The sequence below is a fragment of the Anomaloglossus baeobatrachus genome, chromosome 1 (genome assembly GCF_048569485.1).
Source record: "Anomaloglossus baeobatrachus isolate aAnoBae1 chromosome 1, aAnoBae1.hap1, whole genome shotgun sequence".
In the NCBI taxonomy this organism is placed as follows: Eukaryota; Metazoa; Chordata; class Amphibia; order Anura; family Aromobatidae; genus Anomaloglossus; species Anomaloglossus baeobatrachus.
Genome location: NC_134353.1, coordinates 28,576,763 through 28,596,072, shown reverse-complemented (window position 1 = coordinate 28,596,072; position 19,310 = coordinate 28,576,763). Strand labels below are relative to the sequence as shown.

Here is a 19,310-nt window from a genome sequence, read left to right as displayed (position 1 = left end):
CCGCTGACCTGTCCCCTCCCTCCTATGTGGTACTGTCCGCTGAGCTGTCCCCTAACCCTCCTATGTGGCCGCTGATCTGTCCCCTCTCCCTCCTATGTGGTACTGTCTGCTAAGCTGTCCCCTCTCCCTCCTATGTGGTACCGTCCGCTGAGCTGTCCCCTCTCCCTCCTATGTGGCCGCTGATCTGTCCCCTCTCCCTCCTATGTGGTACTGTCTGCTAAGCTGTCCCCTCTCCCTCCTATGTGGTACCGTCCACTGAGCTCTCTCCCCCCTGCCTCCTACGTGGTGACACCCGCTGACCTGTCCCCTCTCCCTCCTATGTGGTACTTCGCTGAGCTGTCTCCCCCTCTCACCCATGTGGTACCGGCCACTGAGCTGTCCCCTCTCCCTTCTACGTGGTACCGTCCGCTGTGAGGTGACGTCACGCTCTGTTTTCTGTGTCACCTCAGACAGTAGTTATCTTTTTTCCCCTCAGACAGCGGCGCTCCGGTGACGTCATGACGTCAGGGCACGTGCAGCGCGGTGACGTTGGTGTGAGGGCGGTGCCGGGAGTCCCAGACATGGCGGAGCTGGAGACAGCAGCGGAACATGAGCGGATCCTGCGCGAGATCGAGAGCACCGAGACGGCCTGTATCGGCCCCACACTGCGGTGAGAGACGGGGAGGCGAGAGTGACGGGGGGCGGAAACAGAGGAGGGGTAGAGAGACAGGGGAGAGACAGAGGAGAAAAGGAGAGACAGAGGAGAGGGGGAGGGGAGAGACAGGGGGGTGAGTGAGAGGGGGAGGGGAGAGACAGAGGAGACAGGGGGAGACAGAGGAGAGAGACAGGGGGGTGAGTGACAGGGGGAGGGGAGAGACAGAGGAGACAGGGGGGAGACAGGAGAGAGACAGGGGGGTGAGTGACAGGGGGAGGGGAGAGACAGAGGAGGCAGGGGGAGACAGAGGAGAGAGACAGGGGGGTGAGTGACAGGGGGAGGGGAGAGACAGAGGAGACAGGGGGAGACAGAGGAGAGAGACAGGGGGGTGAGTGACAGGGGGAGGGGAGAGACAGAGGAGACAGGGGGGAGACAGAGGAGAGAGACAGGGGGGTGAGTGACAGGGGGAGGGGAGAGACAGAGGAGGCAGGGGGAGACAGAGGAGAGAGACAGGGGGGTGAGTGACAGGGGGAAGGGAGAGACAGAGGAGACAGGGGGGAGACAGAGGAGAGAGACAGGGGGGTGAGTGACAGGGGGAAGGGAGAGACAGAGGAGACAGGGGGGAGACAGAGGAGAGAGACAGGGGGGTGAGTGACAGGGGGAGGGGAGAGACAGGGGGGAGACAGAGGAGAGAGACAGGGGGGTGAGTGACAGGGGGAGGGGAGAGACAGAGGAGACAGAGGAGAGAGACGGGGGTTAGTGACAGGGGGAGGGGAGAGACAGGGAGAGACAGGGGGAGGGGAGAGACAGAGGAGACAGGGGGGAGACAGGAGAGAGACAGGGGGGTGAGTGACAGGGGGAGGGGAGAGACAGAGGAGACAGGGGGGAGACAGGAGAGAGACAGGGGGGTGAGTGACAGGGGGAGGGGAGAGACAGAGGAGACAGGGGGGAGACAGGAGAGAGACAGGGGGGTGAGTGACAGGGGGAGGGGAGAGACAGAGGAGGCAGGGGGAGACAGAGAAGAGAGACAGGGGGGTGAGTGACAGGGGGAGGGGAGAGACAGAGGAGACAGAGGGGAGACAGAGGAGAAAAGGAGAGACGGGGGGGGAGACAGGGGGGAGAGTGACAGGAGAAAAGGAGAGACAGAGGAGAAAAGGAGAGGGACAGGGGGGAGACAGGGGAGACAGGAGAAAAGGGGAGGGGAGAGACAGAGGAGACAAGGAGAGACAGGGGGGAAACAGAGGAGACAGGAGAAAAGGAGAGAGACGGGGGGAGAGACAGGGGGAGAGTGACGGGGAGGGGAGAGACAGGGGAGACAGAGGAGAAAAGGAGAGAGAGATGGGGGGAGAGACAGAGGAGAAAAGGAGAGAGAGGGTGGAGAGTGACAGGGGGAGGGGAGAGACAGGGGAGACAGGAGAAAAGGAGAGAGAGATGGGGGGGAGAGACAGAGGAGAAAAGGAGAGAGAGGGTGGAGAGTGACAGGGGGAGGGGAGAGACAGAGGAGTGAGAGGAGAGGTGGAGGGGAGAGACAGGGGGAGACAGAGGAGAGAGACAGGGGGGTGAGTGACAGGGGGAGGGGAGAGACAGAGGAGACAGGGGGGAGACAGAGGAGAGAGACAGGGGGGTGAGTGACAGGGGGAGGGGAGAGACAGAGGAGACAGGGGGGAGACAGAGGAGAGAGACAGGGGGGTGAGTGACGGGGGGGGGGAGAGACAGAGGAGAGGGAGAGACAGGGGGGTGAGTGACAGGGGGGGGGAGACAGAGGAGAGGGAGAGACACGGGGGGGAGAGACAGGAGAGGGAGAGACACGGGGGGGAGAGACAGAGGAGAGGGAGAGACACGGGGGGAGAGACAGAGGAGAGGGAGAGACACGGGGGGAGAGACAGAGGAGAGGGAGAGACACGGGGGGCGGAGACAGAGGAGAGGGAGAGACGGGGGTGAGTGACAGGGGGGGGAGAGACAGAGGAGAGGGAGAGACACGGGGGGGAGAGACAGAGGAGAGGGAGAGACACGGGGGGGAGAGACAGAGGAGAGGGAGAGACACGGGGGGAGAGACACGGGCGGGGAGAGACAGAGGAGAGGGAGAGACACGGGCGGGGGGAGACAGAGGAGAGGGAGAGACACGGGGGGGGGGACAGAGGAGAGGGAGAGACACGGGCGGGGGGAGACAGAGGAGAGGGAGAGACACGGGGGGGGGGACAGAGGAGAGGGAGAGACACGGGGGGGTAGACAGAGGAGAGGGAGAGACATGGGGGGGAGAGACAGAGGAGAGGGAGAGAGGGAGAGACACGGGGGGGGGAGAGACAGAGGAGAGAGAGAGACACGGGGGGGAGAGACAGAGGAGAGGGAGAGACACGGGGGGGGGAGAGACAGAGGAGAGGGAGAGACAGAGGAGAGGGAGAGACACGGGGAGGGGGGGAGAGACAGAGGAGAGGGAGAGACATGGGGGGGAGAGACAGAGGAGAGGGAGAGACACGGGGGGGGGGGAGAGACAGAGGAGAGGGAGAGACATGGGGGGGAGAGACAGAGCAGAGGGAGAGACACGGGGGGGGAGAGACAGAGGAGAGGGAGAGACACGGGGGGGGGAGAGACAGAGGAGAGGGAGAGACACGGGGGGGGGGAGAGACAGAGGAGAGGGAGAGACGGGGGGGGAGAGACAGAGGAGAGGGAGAGACGGGGGGGGGAGAGACAGAGGAGAGGGAGAGACACAGGGGGGAGAGACAGAGGAGAGGGAGAGACACGGGGGGGGAGAGACAGAGGAGAGGGAGAGACACGGGGGGGGGGAGAGACAGAGGAGAGGGAGAGACACGGGGGGGGGGGGGAGAGACAGAGGAGAGGGAGAGACACGGGGGGGGGAGAGACAGAGGAGAGGGAGAGACACGGGGGGGGAGAGACAGAGGAGAGGGAGAGACACGGGGGGGGAGAGACAGAGGAGAGGGAGAGACACGGGGGGGGAGAGACAGAGGAGAGGGAGAGACACGGGGGGGGAGAGACAGAGGAGAGGGAGAGACACGGGGGGGGAGAGACAGAGGAGAGGGAGAGACACGGGGGGGGAGAGACAGAGGAGAGGGAGAGACACGGGGGGGGGAGAGACAGAGGAGAGGGAGAGACACGGGGGGGGGGAGAGACAGAGGAGAGGGAGAGACACGGGGGGGGGGAGAGACAGAGGAGAGGGAGAGACACGGGGGGGGGGGGAGAGACACGGGGGGGGGGGGAGAGAGGAGAGGGAGAGACACGGGGGGGGAGAGACACGGGGGGGGGGGAGAGAGGAGAGGGAGAGACACGGCGGGGAGAGACAGAGGAGAGGGAGAGACACGGGGGGGAGAGACAGAGGAGAGGGAGAGACACGGGGGGAGAGACAGAGGAGAGGGAGAGACACGGGGGGGGGAGAGACAGAGGAGAGGGAGAGACACGGGGGGGGGAGAGACAGAGGAGAGGGAGAGACACGGGGGGGGAGAGACAGAGGAGAGGGAGAGACACGGGGGGGGGGGAGAGACAGAGGAGAGGGAGAGACACGGGGGGGGAGAGACAGAGGAGAGGGAGAGACACGGGGGGGGGAGAGACAGAGGAGAGGGAGAGACACGGGGGGGGAGAGACAGAGGAGAGGGAGAGACACGGGGGGAGAGACAGAGGAGAGGGAGAGACACGGGGGGCGGAGACAGAGGAGAGGGAGAGACGGGGGTGAGTGACAGGGGGGGGGAGAGACAGAGGAGAGGGAGAGACACGGGGGGGGAGAGACAGAGGAGAGGGAGAGACACGGGGGGGGAGAGACAGAGGAGAGGGAGAGACACGGGGGGAGAGACACGGGCGGGGAGAGACAGAGGAGAGGGAGAGACACGGGGGGGGAGAGACAGAGGAGAGGGAGAGACACGGGGGGGGAGAGACAGAGGAGAGGGAGAGACACGGGGGGGGAGAGACAGAGGAGAGGGAGAGACACGGGGGGGGGGAGAGACAGAGGAGAGGGAGAGACACGGGGGGGAGAGACAGAGGAGAGGGAGAGACACGGGGGGGGGAGAGACAGAGGAGAGGGAGAGACACGGGGGGGGAGAGACAGAGGAGAGGGAGAGACACGGGGGGGGGGGAGAGACAGAGGAGAGGGAGAGACACGGGGGGGGAGAGACAGAGGAGAGGGAGAGACACGGGGGGGGGAGAGACAGAGGAGAGGGAGAGACACGGGGGGGAGAGACAGAGGAGAGGGAGAGACACGGGGGGGGAGAGACAGAGGGGGGGGAGAGACAGAGGAGAGGGAGAGACACGGGGGGGAGAGACAGAGGAGACATAGAAAGGGGAGTGGGAGAGATGTAGGTGGGGGTAAACAGGGGGTAGACAGAGATGCAGAGTTAGAGGAGTGGAGACGGGGGGGAGACAGGGAGGGCTAGAGAGAGTGAGACATAAGGAGGGAAAGGGATAGAGGAAGAGTGAGGGAGAGACAGTGGGAATGAATGAGAAAGACGGAGGGAGGGAGTGTGACGGAGGGAGAGAGAGGGGCAGGGTGTCCGACATAGGGATAGTGACAGCACAGTCACATGAGTCTCCTATGTAATTTTTACAGCAGTATTGGTGTCTCCTGTGTGAGGTATATAGGTAAGCATATACATCACATAGGATACACTGGGACTGGTGTATATACATCACATAGGATACACAGAGACTGCTGTATTTACATCACATAGGAAACACAGAGATTGGTGTTTATACATCACATAGGAGACACAGAGACTTCTGTATATACATCATATAGGAAACAGACCGCTGTATATACATCACTCAGGAAATACAGACTGCGGTATATACATCACATAGGAAACCCAGAGACTGCTGTATTTACATCACAAAGGAAACCAGACTGCTGTACATATATCACAGGAAACACAAACTGCTGTATATACATCACATAGGAAACACAGACTTCTGTATATACATCACATAGGAAACAGACCGCTGTATATACATCACATAGGAAACACAGACTGCTGTATATACATCACATAGGAAACACAGACTGCTGTATATACATCACATAGGAAACACAGACTGCTGTATATACATCACATAGGAAACACAGACTGCTGTATATACATCACATAGGAAACACAGACTGCTGTATGTACATCACATAGGAAACACAGACTGCTGTATGTACATCACATAGGAAACACAGACTGCTGTATGTACATCACATAGGAAACACAGACTGCTGTATGTACATCACATAGGAAACACAGACTGCTGTATGTACATCACATAGGAAACACAGACTGCTGTATATACATCACATAGGAAACACAGACTGCTGTATATACATCACATAGGAAACACAGACTGCTGTATATACATCACATAGGAAACACAGACTGCTGTATATACATCACATAGGAAACACAGACTGCTGTATATACATCACATAGGAAACACAGACTGCTGTATATACATCACATAGGAAACACAGACTGCTGTATATACATCACATAGGAAACACAGACTGCTGTATATACATCACATAGGAAACACAGACTGCTGTATATACATCACATAGGAAACACAGACTGCTGTATATACATCACATAGGAAACACAGACTGCTGTATATACATCACATAGGAAACACAGACTGCTGTATATACATCACATAGGAAACACAGACTGCTGTATATACATCACATAGGAAACACAGACTGCTGTATATACATCACATAGGAAACACAGACTGCTGTATATACATCACATAGGAAACACAGACTGCTGTATATACATCACATAGGAAACACAGACTGCTGTATATACATCACATAGGAAACACAGACTGCTGTATATACATCACATAGGAAACAGACTGCTGTATATACATCACATAGGAAACAGACTGCTGTATATACATCACATAGGAAACAGACTGCTGTATATACATCACATAGGAATCACAGACTGCTGTATATACATCACATAGGAAACACAGAGACTGCTGTATATACATCACATAGGAAACACAGAGACTGCTGTATATACATCACATAGGAAACACAGAGACTGCTGTATATACATCACATAGGAAACACAGAGACTGCTGTATATACATCACATAGGAAACACAGAGACTGCTGTATATACATCACATAGGAAACACAGAGACTGCTGTATATACATCACATAGGAAACACAGAGACTGCTGTATATACATCACATAGGAAACACAGAGACTGCTGTATATACATCACATAGGAAACACAGAGACTGCTGTATATACATCACATAGGAAACACAGAGACTGCTGTATATACATCACATAGGAAACACAGAGACTGCTGTATATACATCACATAGGAAACACAGAGACTGCTGTATATACATCACATAGGAAACACAGAGACTGCTGTATATACATCACATAGGAAACACAGAGACTGCTGTATATACATCACATAGGAAACACAGAGACTGCTGTATATACATCACACAGGAAACACAGAGACTGCTGTATATACATTACATAGGAAACACAGACTGCTGTATATACATCACATAGGAAACACAGAGACTGCTGTATACAAGTCACATAGGAGACACAGAGACTGCTGTATATACATCACATAGGAGACACAGAGACTGCTGTATATACATCACATAGGAGACACAGATACTGCTGTATATATGTCATATATGAGATAATGAGACTGCTGTATATACATCCCATAGGAGATTCTGAGTGCAATGTGAAATGTGAAAAGGTTCATGGGGTATGAATACTTTTACAGGATGCGCCACAATTGCATTTTGGCAGGAAACAAGGTTGCAGAGTCTGCCCCTGATCCAGTGACACACTCTGCTCTGCTACACTAGTGATCAGCGCTGCCCCCGGTGCGCCCGGCACCTCGTCTGGCTGGATCCTCTATACTTAGAGGCAGAGTCACAAATAGCAGGTTTTATATAAAAGAGCCTTGTAAGATCTGATCCTGTTATTCGCATGCAGCCTCGATGCGAGGGAATGTTATACTCTTATACTGCAGTGTTATCCAGAGCTGTATTCACAATTCAGCTGGCTGCTGCTTGCTCTCAACGCCTTATACTAGTGGCGGACATTGAAGCAGCAGGAAAATCCTGCACCTTGAGATGGAGCAGAATTACGAATACAGCTCTGGATCTTGTTGCAAGATATTAATTGGTTTCATTGCGTAGCGCATGGCTACTTTACTATACCTAGACACCACCTCTATGCCTATAGCTGCCGCCGTTCTCAAGGTAATGGCGGTGGACAGGGTATGGGTGGACACACTGTATATCCGTTCATCCCAGATGAAGATCTCTGCTTGCTGTCGCTCATGGTGTATTTCCTCTGGAGGGAAGGTCCTGGGCCGATCACGACTCGCTGGAGGGCAGGCATTGCAGCCGCGCTGGGCGATTGTCAGAGGAACAGTAAACATTCCTATTAACAGCAAGCAGAGATCCTGAAAAAGAAAAGCAACTAATGTAACTCTGTGCAAAGCCTGATGGCAGCCGAATAAGAGGCCCCGGCTCCAGCAGTGTCCAGACAGAGCTGTGTCTGTGTCTGCACTGCACCCCCTGCTGGAGGTCAGAGGTCGTCCTGGCACAGTGATATTTGATGTGTCTGTACTGCGCCCCCTGCTGGAGGTCAGAGGTTGTCCTGGCCCGGTGCTGTGTCTGCACTGCGCCCCCTGCTGGCGGTCATAGGTCGTCCTGGCCTGGTGCTGTGTCTGCACTGCGCCCCCTGCTGGAGGTCAGAGGTCATCCTGGCCTGGTGCTGTGTCTGCACTGTGCCCCCTGCTGGAGGTCAGAGGTCGTCCTGGCCCGGTTCTGTGTCTGCACTGCGCCCCCTGCTGGCGGTCATAGGTCGTCCTGGCCTGGTGCTGTGTCTGCACTGCGCCCCCTGCTGGAGGTCAGAGGTCGTCCTGGCCCAGTGCTGTGTCTGTACTGCGCCCCCTGCTGGAGGTCAGAGGTTGTCCTGGCCCGGTGCTGTGTCTGCACTGCGCCCCCTGCTGGCGGTCATAGGTCGTCCTGGCCTGGTGCTGTGTCTGCACTGCGCCCCCTGCTGGCGGTCAGAGGTCGTCCTGGTCCGGTGCTGTGTCTGTACTGCGCCCCCTGCTGGCGGTCATAGGTCGTCCTGGCCTGGTGCTGTGTCTGCACTGCGCCCCCTGCTGGAGGGCAGAGGTCGTCCTGGCCCGGTGCTGTGTCTGCACTGTGCCCCCTGCTGGAGGTCAGAGGTTGTCCTGGCCCGGTGCTGTGTCTGCACTGCGCCCCCTGCTGGCGGTCATAGGTCGTCCTGGCCTGGTGCTGTGTCTGCACTGCGCCCCCTGCTGGAGGTCAGAGGTCATCCTGGCCTGGTGCTGTGTCTGCACTGTGCCCCCTGCTGGAGGTCAGAGGTCGTCCTGGCCCGGTTCTGTGTCTGTACTGCGCCCCCTGCTGGCGGTCATAGGTCGTCCTGGCCCGGTTCTGTGTCTGCACTGCGCCCCCTGCTGGCGGTCATAGGTCGTCCTGGCCTGGTGCTGTGTCTGCACTGCGCCCCCTGCTGGAGGTCAGAGGTCGTCCTGGCCCAGTGCTGTGTCTGTACTGCGCCCCCTGCTGGAGGTCAGAGGTTGTCCTGGCCCGGTGCTGTGTCTGCACTGCGCCCCCTGCTGGCGGTCATAGGTCGTCCTGGCCTGGTGCTGTGTCTGCACTGCGCCCCCTGCTGGCGGTCAGAGGTCGTCCTGGTCCGGTGCTGTGTCTGTACTGCGCCCCCTGCTGGCGGTCATAGGTCGTCCTGGCCTGGTGCTGTGTCTGCACTGCGCCCCCTGCTGGAGGGCAGAGGTCGTCCTGGCCCGGTGCTGTGTCTGCACTGTGCCCCCTGCTGGAGGTCAGAGGTTGTCCTGGCCCGGTGCTGTGTCTGCACTGCGCCCCCTGCTGGCGGTCATAGGTCGTCCTGGCCTGGTGCTGTGTCTGCACTGCGCCCCCTGCTGGCGGTCAGAGGTCGTCCTGGTCCGGTGCTGTGTCTGTACTGCGCCCCCTGCTGGCGGTCATAGGTCGTCCTGGCCTGGTGCTGTGTCTGCACTGCGCCCCCTGCTGGAGGGCAGAGGTCGTCCTGGCCCGGTGCTGTGTCTGCACTGTGCCCCCTGCTGGAGGTCAGAGGTTGTCCTGGCCCGGTGCTGTGTCTGCACTGCGCCCCCTGCTGGCGGTCATAGGTCGTCCTGGCCTGGTGCTGTGTCTGCACTGCGCCCCCTGCTGGAGGTCAGAGGTCGTCCTGGCCCGGTGCTGTGTCTGCACTGCGCCCCCTGCTGGAGGTCAGAGGTCGTCCTGGCCCGGTGCTGTGTCTGTACTGCGCCCCCTGCTGGCGGTCATAGGTCGTCCAGGCCTGGTGCTGTGTCTGCACTGCGCCCCCTGCTGGAGGGCAGAGGTCGTCCTGGCCCGGTGCTGTGTCTGCACTGTGCCCCCTGCTGGAGGTCAGAGGTCGTCCTGGCCCGGTGCTGTGTCTGCACTGCGCCCCCTGCTGGAGGTCAGAGGTCGTCCTGGCCCGGTGCTGTGTCTGCACTGTGCCCCCTGCTGGAGGGCAGAGGTCGTCCTGGCCTGGTGCTGTGTCTGTACTGCGCCCCCTGCTGGAGGTCAGAGGTTGTCCTGGCCTGGTGCTGTGTCTGCACTGCGCCCCCTGCTGGAGGTCAGAGGTTGTCCTGGCCTGGTGCTGTGTCTGCACTGCGCCCCCTGCTGGAGGTCAGAGGTTGTCCTGGCCTGGTGCTGTGTCTGCACTGCGCCCCCTGCTGGAGGTCATAGGTCGTCCTGGCCTGGTGCTGTGTCTGCACTGCGTCCCCTGCTGGAGGTCAGAGGTTGTCCTGGCCCGGTGCTGTGTCTGTACTGCGCCCCCTGCTGGAGGTCAGAGGTCGTCCTGGCCCGGTGCTGTGTCTGCACTGCGCCCCCTGCTGGAGGTCGGAGGTCGTCCTGGCCCGGTGCTGTGTCTGCACTGCGCCCCCTGCTGGAGGTCAGAGGTCGTCCTGGCCCGGTGCTGTGTCTGCACTGCGCCCCCTGCTGGCGGTCTTGCTGGGTGCTGCTGTAGACGGCAGCATGGTTCTGCGGTGCTGGCGCTCGCTGGTAGCAGCTGCCCCCTGAGATCTCGCTGGCTATTTTCGGACTTCCTCTGCTCCTCGCGTTCCTTACAGGATGGCGCTCCGTGTCTTATTTTTTCCTGTTGAGGTGACTGTCAGCACAGTCTTCACTGATGATCGGCCTGGCCATGAGAGCGCCCCTGCACCCCCTCATGTAAGCCCCGCATGTGCACAGGCCGCCAGGAGGGGGCGCGGTACAGGGGTTACATGGGACTGCAGGGGGCGGACAGCCTGCATTATATGTATGTAATGTGAGGAGCGGTGTGCGCTCGTCATAGGCGTCTGATAGGAGTAGTAGTGCTGGGCTGGGGGATGTAGTTGGTGCTTGCGGTCGGTGTCTCGGGGCCGGTGGTGGCGCTCAGCTGTTGTCTCTTCTGTAGCTTTTCTTCGCTCTCGTTTCTCTGTGAAGTCTGTTTTTAGAATAATGGTTAATATTGGGGCCTCGCAGTGTGACACGAGAATCTGTGCACCGCCTTACAGAGCCGCTCCTGTGCTGCTGAATGTTCTCTCCTCTTCTGGAGTGTAGGGAGCTGCTGCTCTCTGGTAGCAGCCGCTGGTCTCTAGCTTATTTTCCTGTATGTGATAGTAACCAGCTGTGTGTTGCTGCCCTCTTCTGGTCGGTGTGTGTGTGCAGGCTCCGATGGCAGCAGACAGTACCGGCGCCCTCCCTGCTACTCCCCTCACACGGGGCGGGAGGTGCTGTGCTTTCTGGATCCCAGATGTCACTTCATCCAATGCAAAGAGTAAAACCTGTGCGGAACATAAGGCTACTTTCACACTTGCGTTGAACAGCATCTGTTGCATTGCGTTGTGTGACGGATGCAACGGATCGTACAAAACAACGGAAAGTTTTTTTTTTTTTTTCTTTACAGTTTTACCGGCAGCAGACTATTGTGAACGACCAGCTGATCGCTCTCATAAGCCGGCGGCCGGGCGCTCAGCTGATCGCTCTCATAAGCCGGCGGCCGGGCGCTCAGCTGATCCTTCTCATAAGCCGGCGGCCGGGCGCTCAGCTGATCGCTCTCATAAGCCGGCGGCCGGGCGCTCAGCTGATCGCTCTCATAAGCCGGCGGCCGGGCACTCAGCTGATCGCTCTCATAAGCCGGCGGCCGGGCGCTCAGCTGATCGCTCTCATAAGCCGGCGGCCGGGCGCTCAGCTGATCGGTCTCATAAGCCGGCGGCCTGGCGCTTAGCTGATCGCTCTAATAAGCCGGCGGCCGGGCACTCAGCTGATCGCTCTCATAAGCCGGCGGCCGGGCGCTCAGCTGATCGCTCTCATAAGCCGGCGGCCGGGCGCTCAGCTGATCGCTCTCATAAGCCGGCGGCCGGGCGCTCAGCTGATCGCTCTCATAAGCCGGCGGCCGGGCACTCAGCTGATCGCTCTCATAAGCCGGCGGCCGGGCACTCAGCTGATCGCTCTCATAAGCCGGCGGCCGGGCGCTCAGCTGATCGATCTCATAAGCCGGCGGCCGGGCGCTCAGCTGATCGTTCGGCCGCGGAGAATGTGTGCGGGGGGGCGGAGTGGGTGGAGCCGAGCAGGCCATGGCGCTGAGGACAGGTGTGTATGTATATCTGTGTGTGTGTTTATGTGTACATACATGCGGAGTGGGGTGCGAGAGGGGTCGTAGCCAAGCGGGGAAGTGTCGGGCTCCCTGCACACGTAGCGAGGGTAAATATCGACCAAGCACTTTGCTTGGTTATCCGATATTTACCTTGTTTACGGGTGCAGGGAGGCAGAGAGAGCATGCGCAGTGAAATCCTACGGATTGCGCTGCTCAAAAAAAGTTACATGCTGTGTTCCTTCTGCCCGGCGCAGCGTCAAAATAACGACGCTGCGTCGTCCAGCGGATGCAACGCTGACACTTGCGTTAGAGTGCGTCGTCCATACAAGTCTATGGAGAATAGCGCAGTGCGTTAACGAACTGCACTATTCTCCATTGTGACAGACTCCGCTGAACGCAAGTGTGAAAGTGCCCTGCCCCACGGCCGGCGCCATTACCAGCTCTATGTTACTGGATATGATGCGGCATTCATACCTAAGCCCTTAAAAAAAAATGATTATTTCAGAAAAGAAGGTAGCTGCTGCAAGGGCAGTGTCCACAGCAGCACAGAGTATTTCAGGAGAGGAGTGCGCTGATCCTGGGGCAGGTCACTGACTGTGAGCAGCATCCAGAGCAGCACAGAGTATTTCAGGAGAGGAGTGTGCCGATCCTGGGGCAGGTCACTGACTGTGAGCAGGATCCACAGCAGCACAGAGTATTTCAGGAGAGGAGTGTGCCGATCTTGAGGCAGGTCACTGACTGCGAGCAGGATCCACAGCAGCACAGAGTATTTCAGGAGAGGAGTGTGCTGGTTCAGGGGCAGGTTACTGACTGCGAGCAGCAGGATCCACAGCAGCACAGAGCGAGCAGTATCCACAGCAGCACAGAGTATTTCAGGAGAGGAGTGTGCCGGTCCAGGGGCAGGTCATTGACTGTGAGCAGGATCCACAGCAGCACAGAGTATTTCAGGAGAGGAGTGTGCCGATCTTGAGGCAGGTCACTGACTGCGAGCAGGATCCACAGCAGCACAGAGTATTTCAGGAGAGGAGTGTGCTGGTTCAGGCGCAGGTTACTGACTGCGAGCAGCAGGATCCACAGCAGCACAGAGTGAGCAGTATCCACAGCAGCACAGAGTATTTCAGGAGAGGAGTGTGCCGGTCCAGGGGCAGGTCATTGACTGTGAGCAGGATCCACAGCAGCACAGAGTATTTCAGGAGAGGAGTGTGATGATCCTGGGGCAGGTCACGGACTGTGAGCAGGGTCCACAGCAGCACAGAGTATTTCCGGAGAGGAGTGTTGTCACAAACCACCGGGGGGGTCACTCAGAAATCCCCCGCGCTGGCTACCAGTACGTCACAATCGGGGGGTAACAAGTGGGGGTCACCCCTCCTTTATACCTCCCGACCGACAGACAGAGCACGTGACGCGCTCTCTAGCGCCCCTCTTATAGTCAGGCCAATTATGGAATTGCCCGACCATAAGCAAGGAGGCCGCTATACTACTTATGCCGATTATTGAAGGGTCCCCGGTGAGAGTAAGGTATATATTCCCCCGACCTCCGCGGGCGGAATATATAAAATCTCCCCGAATCTCACTGGCCTCCCCACAATAATCCTTGGCACAATTCGCTGCCACCAACCGCTTCACGGTAACTATTAGCCGAACACACAGACGTGGGATTCAAGATCGAGATAACAGAACAGCCCAAGATTAATTATATAATTTAATCAGCCTAAAGCACACTAGAAACTACAATATATACAATAGGGAATCTACAGAATATACATATGTCAGAGTACAGTTACAATCAAAGCATGGGTTACAAACAGGCATACACAGTTCCAGCAGTTACCTTGTTGCGTCTGGCCACAGGGGGGCGCTGTAGACCAGGTTTCCAGGAACTCCCACAGATGTTTCTCACACGTGACCCCCAGCGAAAGAACACTGGAAAATGGCCGAAGTAGGGTTATCAACCTGGCCAAATCCAGGTCCCCTCCTACCTTCGTGACCTCACAGGGAGCACTGCTCCACCCCTGGCTTGAGTTATGGACAATATCCCAACCTGGAATATGGGCCATAACTTTGCCTGGGAGCGTCGTAGGCGGACGCCAATGCTCTCATTGTGACAGTTATGAATTTAGCTACAGAACGAGGGGACTCATGACCTGTCTGCCAGTTCCCCATTGGCTGATATCACGCCTGGGGCATTTCCCAATGTCCTGCTCCCATAAAAAGGGTGTGCCGGCATCGTCCGCCTGCGGAGACACCATTTTTATGGTTGCCATATTTATCGGAAATATGGCTTGCGAGATATGAACCATTTTTTACTGGAGTCGTTCTGTCTAGCTAGTTCCATAGCCTTGCTAATGAGATACAACTCTTGTTACAGGGTGACGGCAGGGAGTCATCCTGTGTCCATTGTTCCCACACCACCTCATTTCCATATCACAGGACATGGCCATGGAGGTGTAAGTGGAACACTGAGAACAAGAAGGGAGGGGGCACTGCCAGGGAGTGATGAGAGATTATGACTGGAGTCATAATTCATCTTCATATCCCGGGATTTGCCTCACACCTCCCCCCTTTTGAGGGCGCTAGGGGGCAGCACACTCCGGTGTTCCCCCGTGCGCCCGTCCGTGACCTCTCCTTGTCGGGACAGCCCGTCTGCGTTACCGTGGTCACGGCCCCTTTTGTGGCGAATGGTGAAGTTGTATTGCTGGAGCGCAAGGCTCCATCGCAACAATCGCCCATTCGTCCCAGAGACGGTGTGCAACCAGCTGAGGGGATTGTGGTCCGTCTCCACGATGAAGTGGCGCCCGTATAGATAGGGTTGCAGACGCTGCAGGGCCCACACTATGGCCAGGCACTCCTTCTCCATCGTGGAATAGGCAACTTCCCTTGGTAACAGCTTCCTGCTCAGGTACAAGACTGGGTGCTCTTGGCTCGCAGAGTCCACCTGGCTGAGCACCGCACCGAGGCCGAAGTCACTGGCGTCGGTCTGTACTACAAACGGCCGCGTGAAGTCGGCTGCCTGTAGCACGGGCGGGCTGGACAGGGCGTCCTTTAGGGCCCGGAAGGCTGTCTCGCAGTCCATTGTCCAATCGACTGCAGAGGGCAGCTTCTTCTTGGTGAGGTCCGTCAAGGGCTTTGCCAGGCTACTATAGCATGGAACAAACCTCCTATAGTACCCAGCGGTCCCCAAGAAGGACATCACCTGCTTCTTGGTCCTGGGGGTGGGCCAGGATGCGATGGCTTCCACTTTCTCAGGCTCGGGCTTCAGTGTTCTCCCACCTACCCGGTGACCGAGGTACTGGACCTCGCTCATGGCCAGCTGACACTTTCCCGGCTTGATGGTCAAACCTGCCCGGTGGATCCGCCTGAGCACCTGTGCTAGATGCTCTAGGTGGTCCTCCCAGGTGGGACTGAAGACGGCAATGTCATCCAGGTACGCGGCCGCGTACCCTTCAAGTCCCTTGAGCAGGGTGTTGACCATCCGCTGGAAAGTGGCAGGGGCATTCCTCATCCCGAATGGCATCACCGTGGACTCGTACAGTCCAAATGGGGTAATAAAGGCAGAGCGTTCCCTGGCCTTGCGAGTCAGGGGGATCTGCCAATATCCCCGGCTCAGATCCATGATGGTCAGGTACTGAGCCCCGGCCAACTGATCGAGCAGGTCATCGATGCGTGGCATTGGGTACGCATCGGCGACCGTGACCGCATTGAGCCCCCTGTAGTCCACGCAGAACCGAGTGGTTCGGTCCTTCTTAGGGACGAGGACTACAGGCGAGACCCAAGCGCTGTTGGATGCCTGGATCACCCCTAGCTTCAGCATCTCGTCAATCTCCTGGCGCATGTGTTGCTGCACCTCCAGGGAGACCCGATATGCTGAACGCCGGATCGGGGGATGATCCCCAGTGTCCACGTGATGGACAGCCAAGTCAGTCCTTCCGGGCTGGTTGGTAAACAACCCCCGGAAGGGGAGGAGGGTGGCCCACAGCTGGGACCGTTGGTCCTCCAAGAGCTGGTGGCCAACCTCCACATCCTCCATGGATCCGCCTGCCCTAACCTGGGCTAGCATATCCAAGAGGGTTTCCGCTTCTCCCTCCTCGGGCAGGTTGCACACGGGGAGCGCACATGTCTCCCGCTCATGATGTGCCTTCATCATGTTCACATGGAAGGGCTTCCGCCTTCCACGGGCAGGGTCCAGGGTGACCAGGTACGTTACAGGGTTGAGCTGCTGGTACACGAGGTATGGGCCTTCCCAGGCTGCCTGAAGCTTGTCCTGTGGTACGGGGACCAGTACCCACACCTTTTGACCCACTTGGTAGGTCCTCTCACAAGCGTTCTGGTCGTACCAACGCTTCTGATCGGCCTGGGCTTGAGCCATATTGTCGTGTACCAGTTGCGTCAAGGCCTGCATTTTGTCCCGGAAGCGCGTGACATACTCGATAACCGACACTCCAGGGGTGGCCAAATCCCCTTCCCAAGCCTCTTTCACCAGAGCCAGGGGGCCCCGCACACGTCGCCCGTACAGGAGCTCAAACGGTGAGAATCCTGTTGAGGCCTGTGGAACCTCCCGGTAAGCAAATAACAGGTGTGGGAGATACCGCTCCCAGTCACGCCCATGGGAGTCGACCAACATCTTAAGCATCTGCTTTAAGGTGCCATTGAACCGCTCGCACAGGCCATTAGTCTGTGGATGGTACGGGCTGGCCACCAGATGTCGCACCTGGACTTGCTTACAGAGGGCCTCCATCAGCTGGGACATTAATTGGGTCCCCCGGTCAGTGAGCATTTCCTGGGGAAAACCCACTCGGGAGAAAATCTCCAGCAATGCGGTGGCCACCTTGTCAGCCCGAATGGACGACAAGGCCACTGCTTCTGGGTACCGGGTGGCATAGTCCACTACCGTCAGTATGAAGCGTTTCCCGGAGCTGCTGGGGATGGCCAGCGGGCCGACCAGATCCACAGCCACCCTCCTGAAAGGCTCATCGATGATGGGCAGAGATACCAGTGGGGCTTTGGGGCGTGGCCCCGCCTTCCCCACTCTCTGACAGGTTTCACACGAACGGCAGTAGGCAGCCACATCGGCCCCCATTTTTGGCCAGTAGAAATGCTGGTTTAACCTGGCCTTGGTCTTAGCGATCCCTAGGTGTCCGGCCATCGGAATCTCATGTGCGATCCGCAACAACTCCGTCCGGAACGGATAGGGTACCACCAACTGTCGGTCCCTGGGCCACGCCTCCGGTGAACCCTGCTGGACCGTGGCCCGGTACAGCCGTCCTTGGTCCCAGACCACTCGCTCCGGGTCCGAGTCCGAGGGAGGCTGTGCCGCCTGCTCCTTAAGAGCTTTCAGGCTGTCGTCAACTTCTAACGCTGCCTGAAACCCCTGACTAGATGTGGCCAGAATCGACGAGACTGTCACATCTTCAGTCAGTACCCCGGGACCTGTGTCCTGGCCTCCACCTGACTCGGCTGCCACTTGGTCAGAAGGGGAAGAGCTATCGGACCTCCGGGAGGCCCCTTGGCTTCCAGCACTCCCACTGCGGGTGACAGCGGCCACAGCCGCTGCGACCGTGGGTCGTGCCTGCTCCTCCTCCGTTCCTGACCAAGTCGCCGGTTCAGGCAGACCTACCTGGCTTCCTGACACCCCGGTTGTGGGGGAACCATGCACCGAGATCTTACCTGGGAGCACTTCCGCTCCTGGACCGGCCCCAATCTCACCTGCCTGTTCCCCTCCTGCAGCAACAGAACCCCGCTGTGAAATCTCTGGGGACCCCACATTTGCTGTGGTAGCCCCCACCCCACACACTGGTCCTCCCCCTGCAGCACCCTGCTCTCTGCTTATCCCTGCAGAGGGCAACAGATCCCAGCTCACAGGCTGATTACTTGTAAATGCATTGTCACACCTTTCTCTGACCCCCTCCCCTCCTGTCACAGCTGCAGCTGTGTGTGTGTCTATGGTGTCTGTGCAAGCAGAAATATCAGAGTTCACTCCCTCCTCCCTTACATCATTCATAGATAACACATTAACATTGTCAGGAGTCTTGTCAGTACTGGCTGAAGGTTCAGCCCTTGGTTGGGGCCCGAACTGGGAGGTTATCTGACCCAAATCTGTCCCAAGTAGCACGTTTGCAGGGATCCGATCAGTTACCCCCACCTCCCTCACCCCTCGCCCTGCGCCCCAGTCCACATAAATGTCAGCAACAGGCAGCGCCGGGTCAGTGCCTCCAATCCCGGAGACAGCGAGGGTTTTTCCAGGGATCAAGTCTTGGGGGGACACCATCTCAGGCCGCACCAGAGTCACCTCCGAGGCGCTGTCTCGCAGTCCTATGGTCACAGACCGGCCGACGGTGACAGGTTGGAAGCTGTCCAGGGACCTACCACCACCCCCACCCACACAATACACCTTGGGCGGCCCTTGGGACGGGGACGGAGCCGGGGCCTTGGGACGCTGAGGGCACATGGCCTTGAAGTGTCCAGGTAGGTTGCACTGGTGGCACCGTCTTGGTTCCGCCACGGGCCTGGAGAGGGGAGTTGAGGGGGACACCCCCTGCAGTCTAGGGGCAGGTGGGGCAGTCGCAGAATTCATCTTACCCCCTCTCCAGGTGCTGCTGGTGGCCGCTCTCCTGGCCTCAGGGGCCCGGTTGTTGGTGTAGTCATCGGCAAGGGCAGCTGTAGCCGTGGACCCCTTTGGCTTCTGGTCTCGGATGAACTGGCGGAGATCCTCAGGGCAGTTCCACAAGAGTTGCTCCGTGATGAACAAGTCCAGGATCTCCGGTCCGGTGGAAAGCTGCAGGCCTTGGGTCCAGTGGTCGGAAGCTCGGGCAAGTGCCCGCCTGTGGTCAGCCCAGGAGTCCTTTGGTCCCTTCTGTAGGCTCCGGAACTTCTTGCGGTAGGACTCTGGGGTGAGGTTGTACTGTTGGATCAGGGCCCGCTTGATGGTGTCGTAGCCCTGATCTGCCTCAGCAGGCAAATCCCCAAGGATATCCAGGGCCTTACCCCTTAAACGGGGGGTCAGGTATTTGGCCCACTGGTCCTTGTCCAGATGGTG

The 19,310-nt window shown here is 58.2% G+C and overlaps 1 protein-coding gene across 2 annotated transcripts in view; it reads left to right on the top strand.

Moving 5' to 3' along the window:
- Positions 1–404: 404 nt before the first annotated feature.
- The window catches only part of EXOC6B (exocyst complex component 6B), a 299,724-nt gene continuing 280,818 nt past the window's right edge, over positions 405–19,310 (top strand). Inside the window, exon 1 of one of the 2 annotated variants that reach the window (XM_075346201.1) lies at positions 405–649. In XM_075346201.1, coding sequence (XP_075202316.1) covers positions 498–649 — 152 coding nt within the window. In that variant the 5' untranslated portion in view covers positions 405–497. The remainder of the gene's footprint in view (positions 650–19,310) is intronic. The other variant, XM_075346210.1, reaches the window with a different exon arrangement.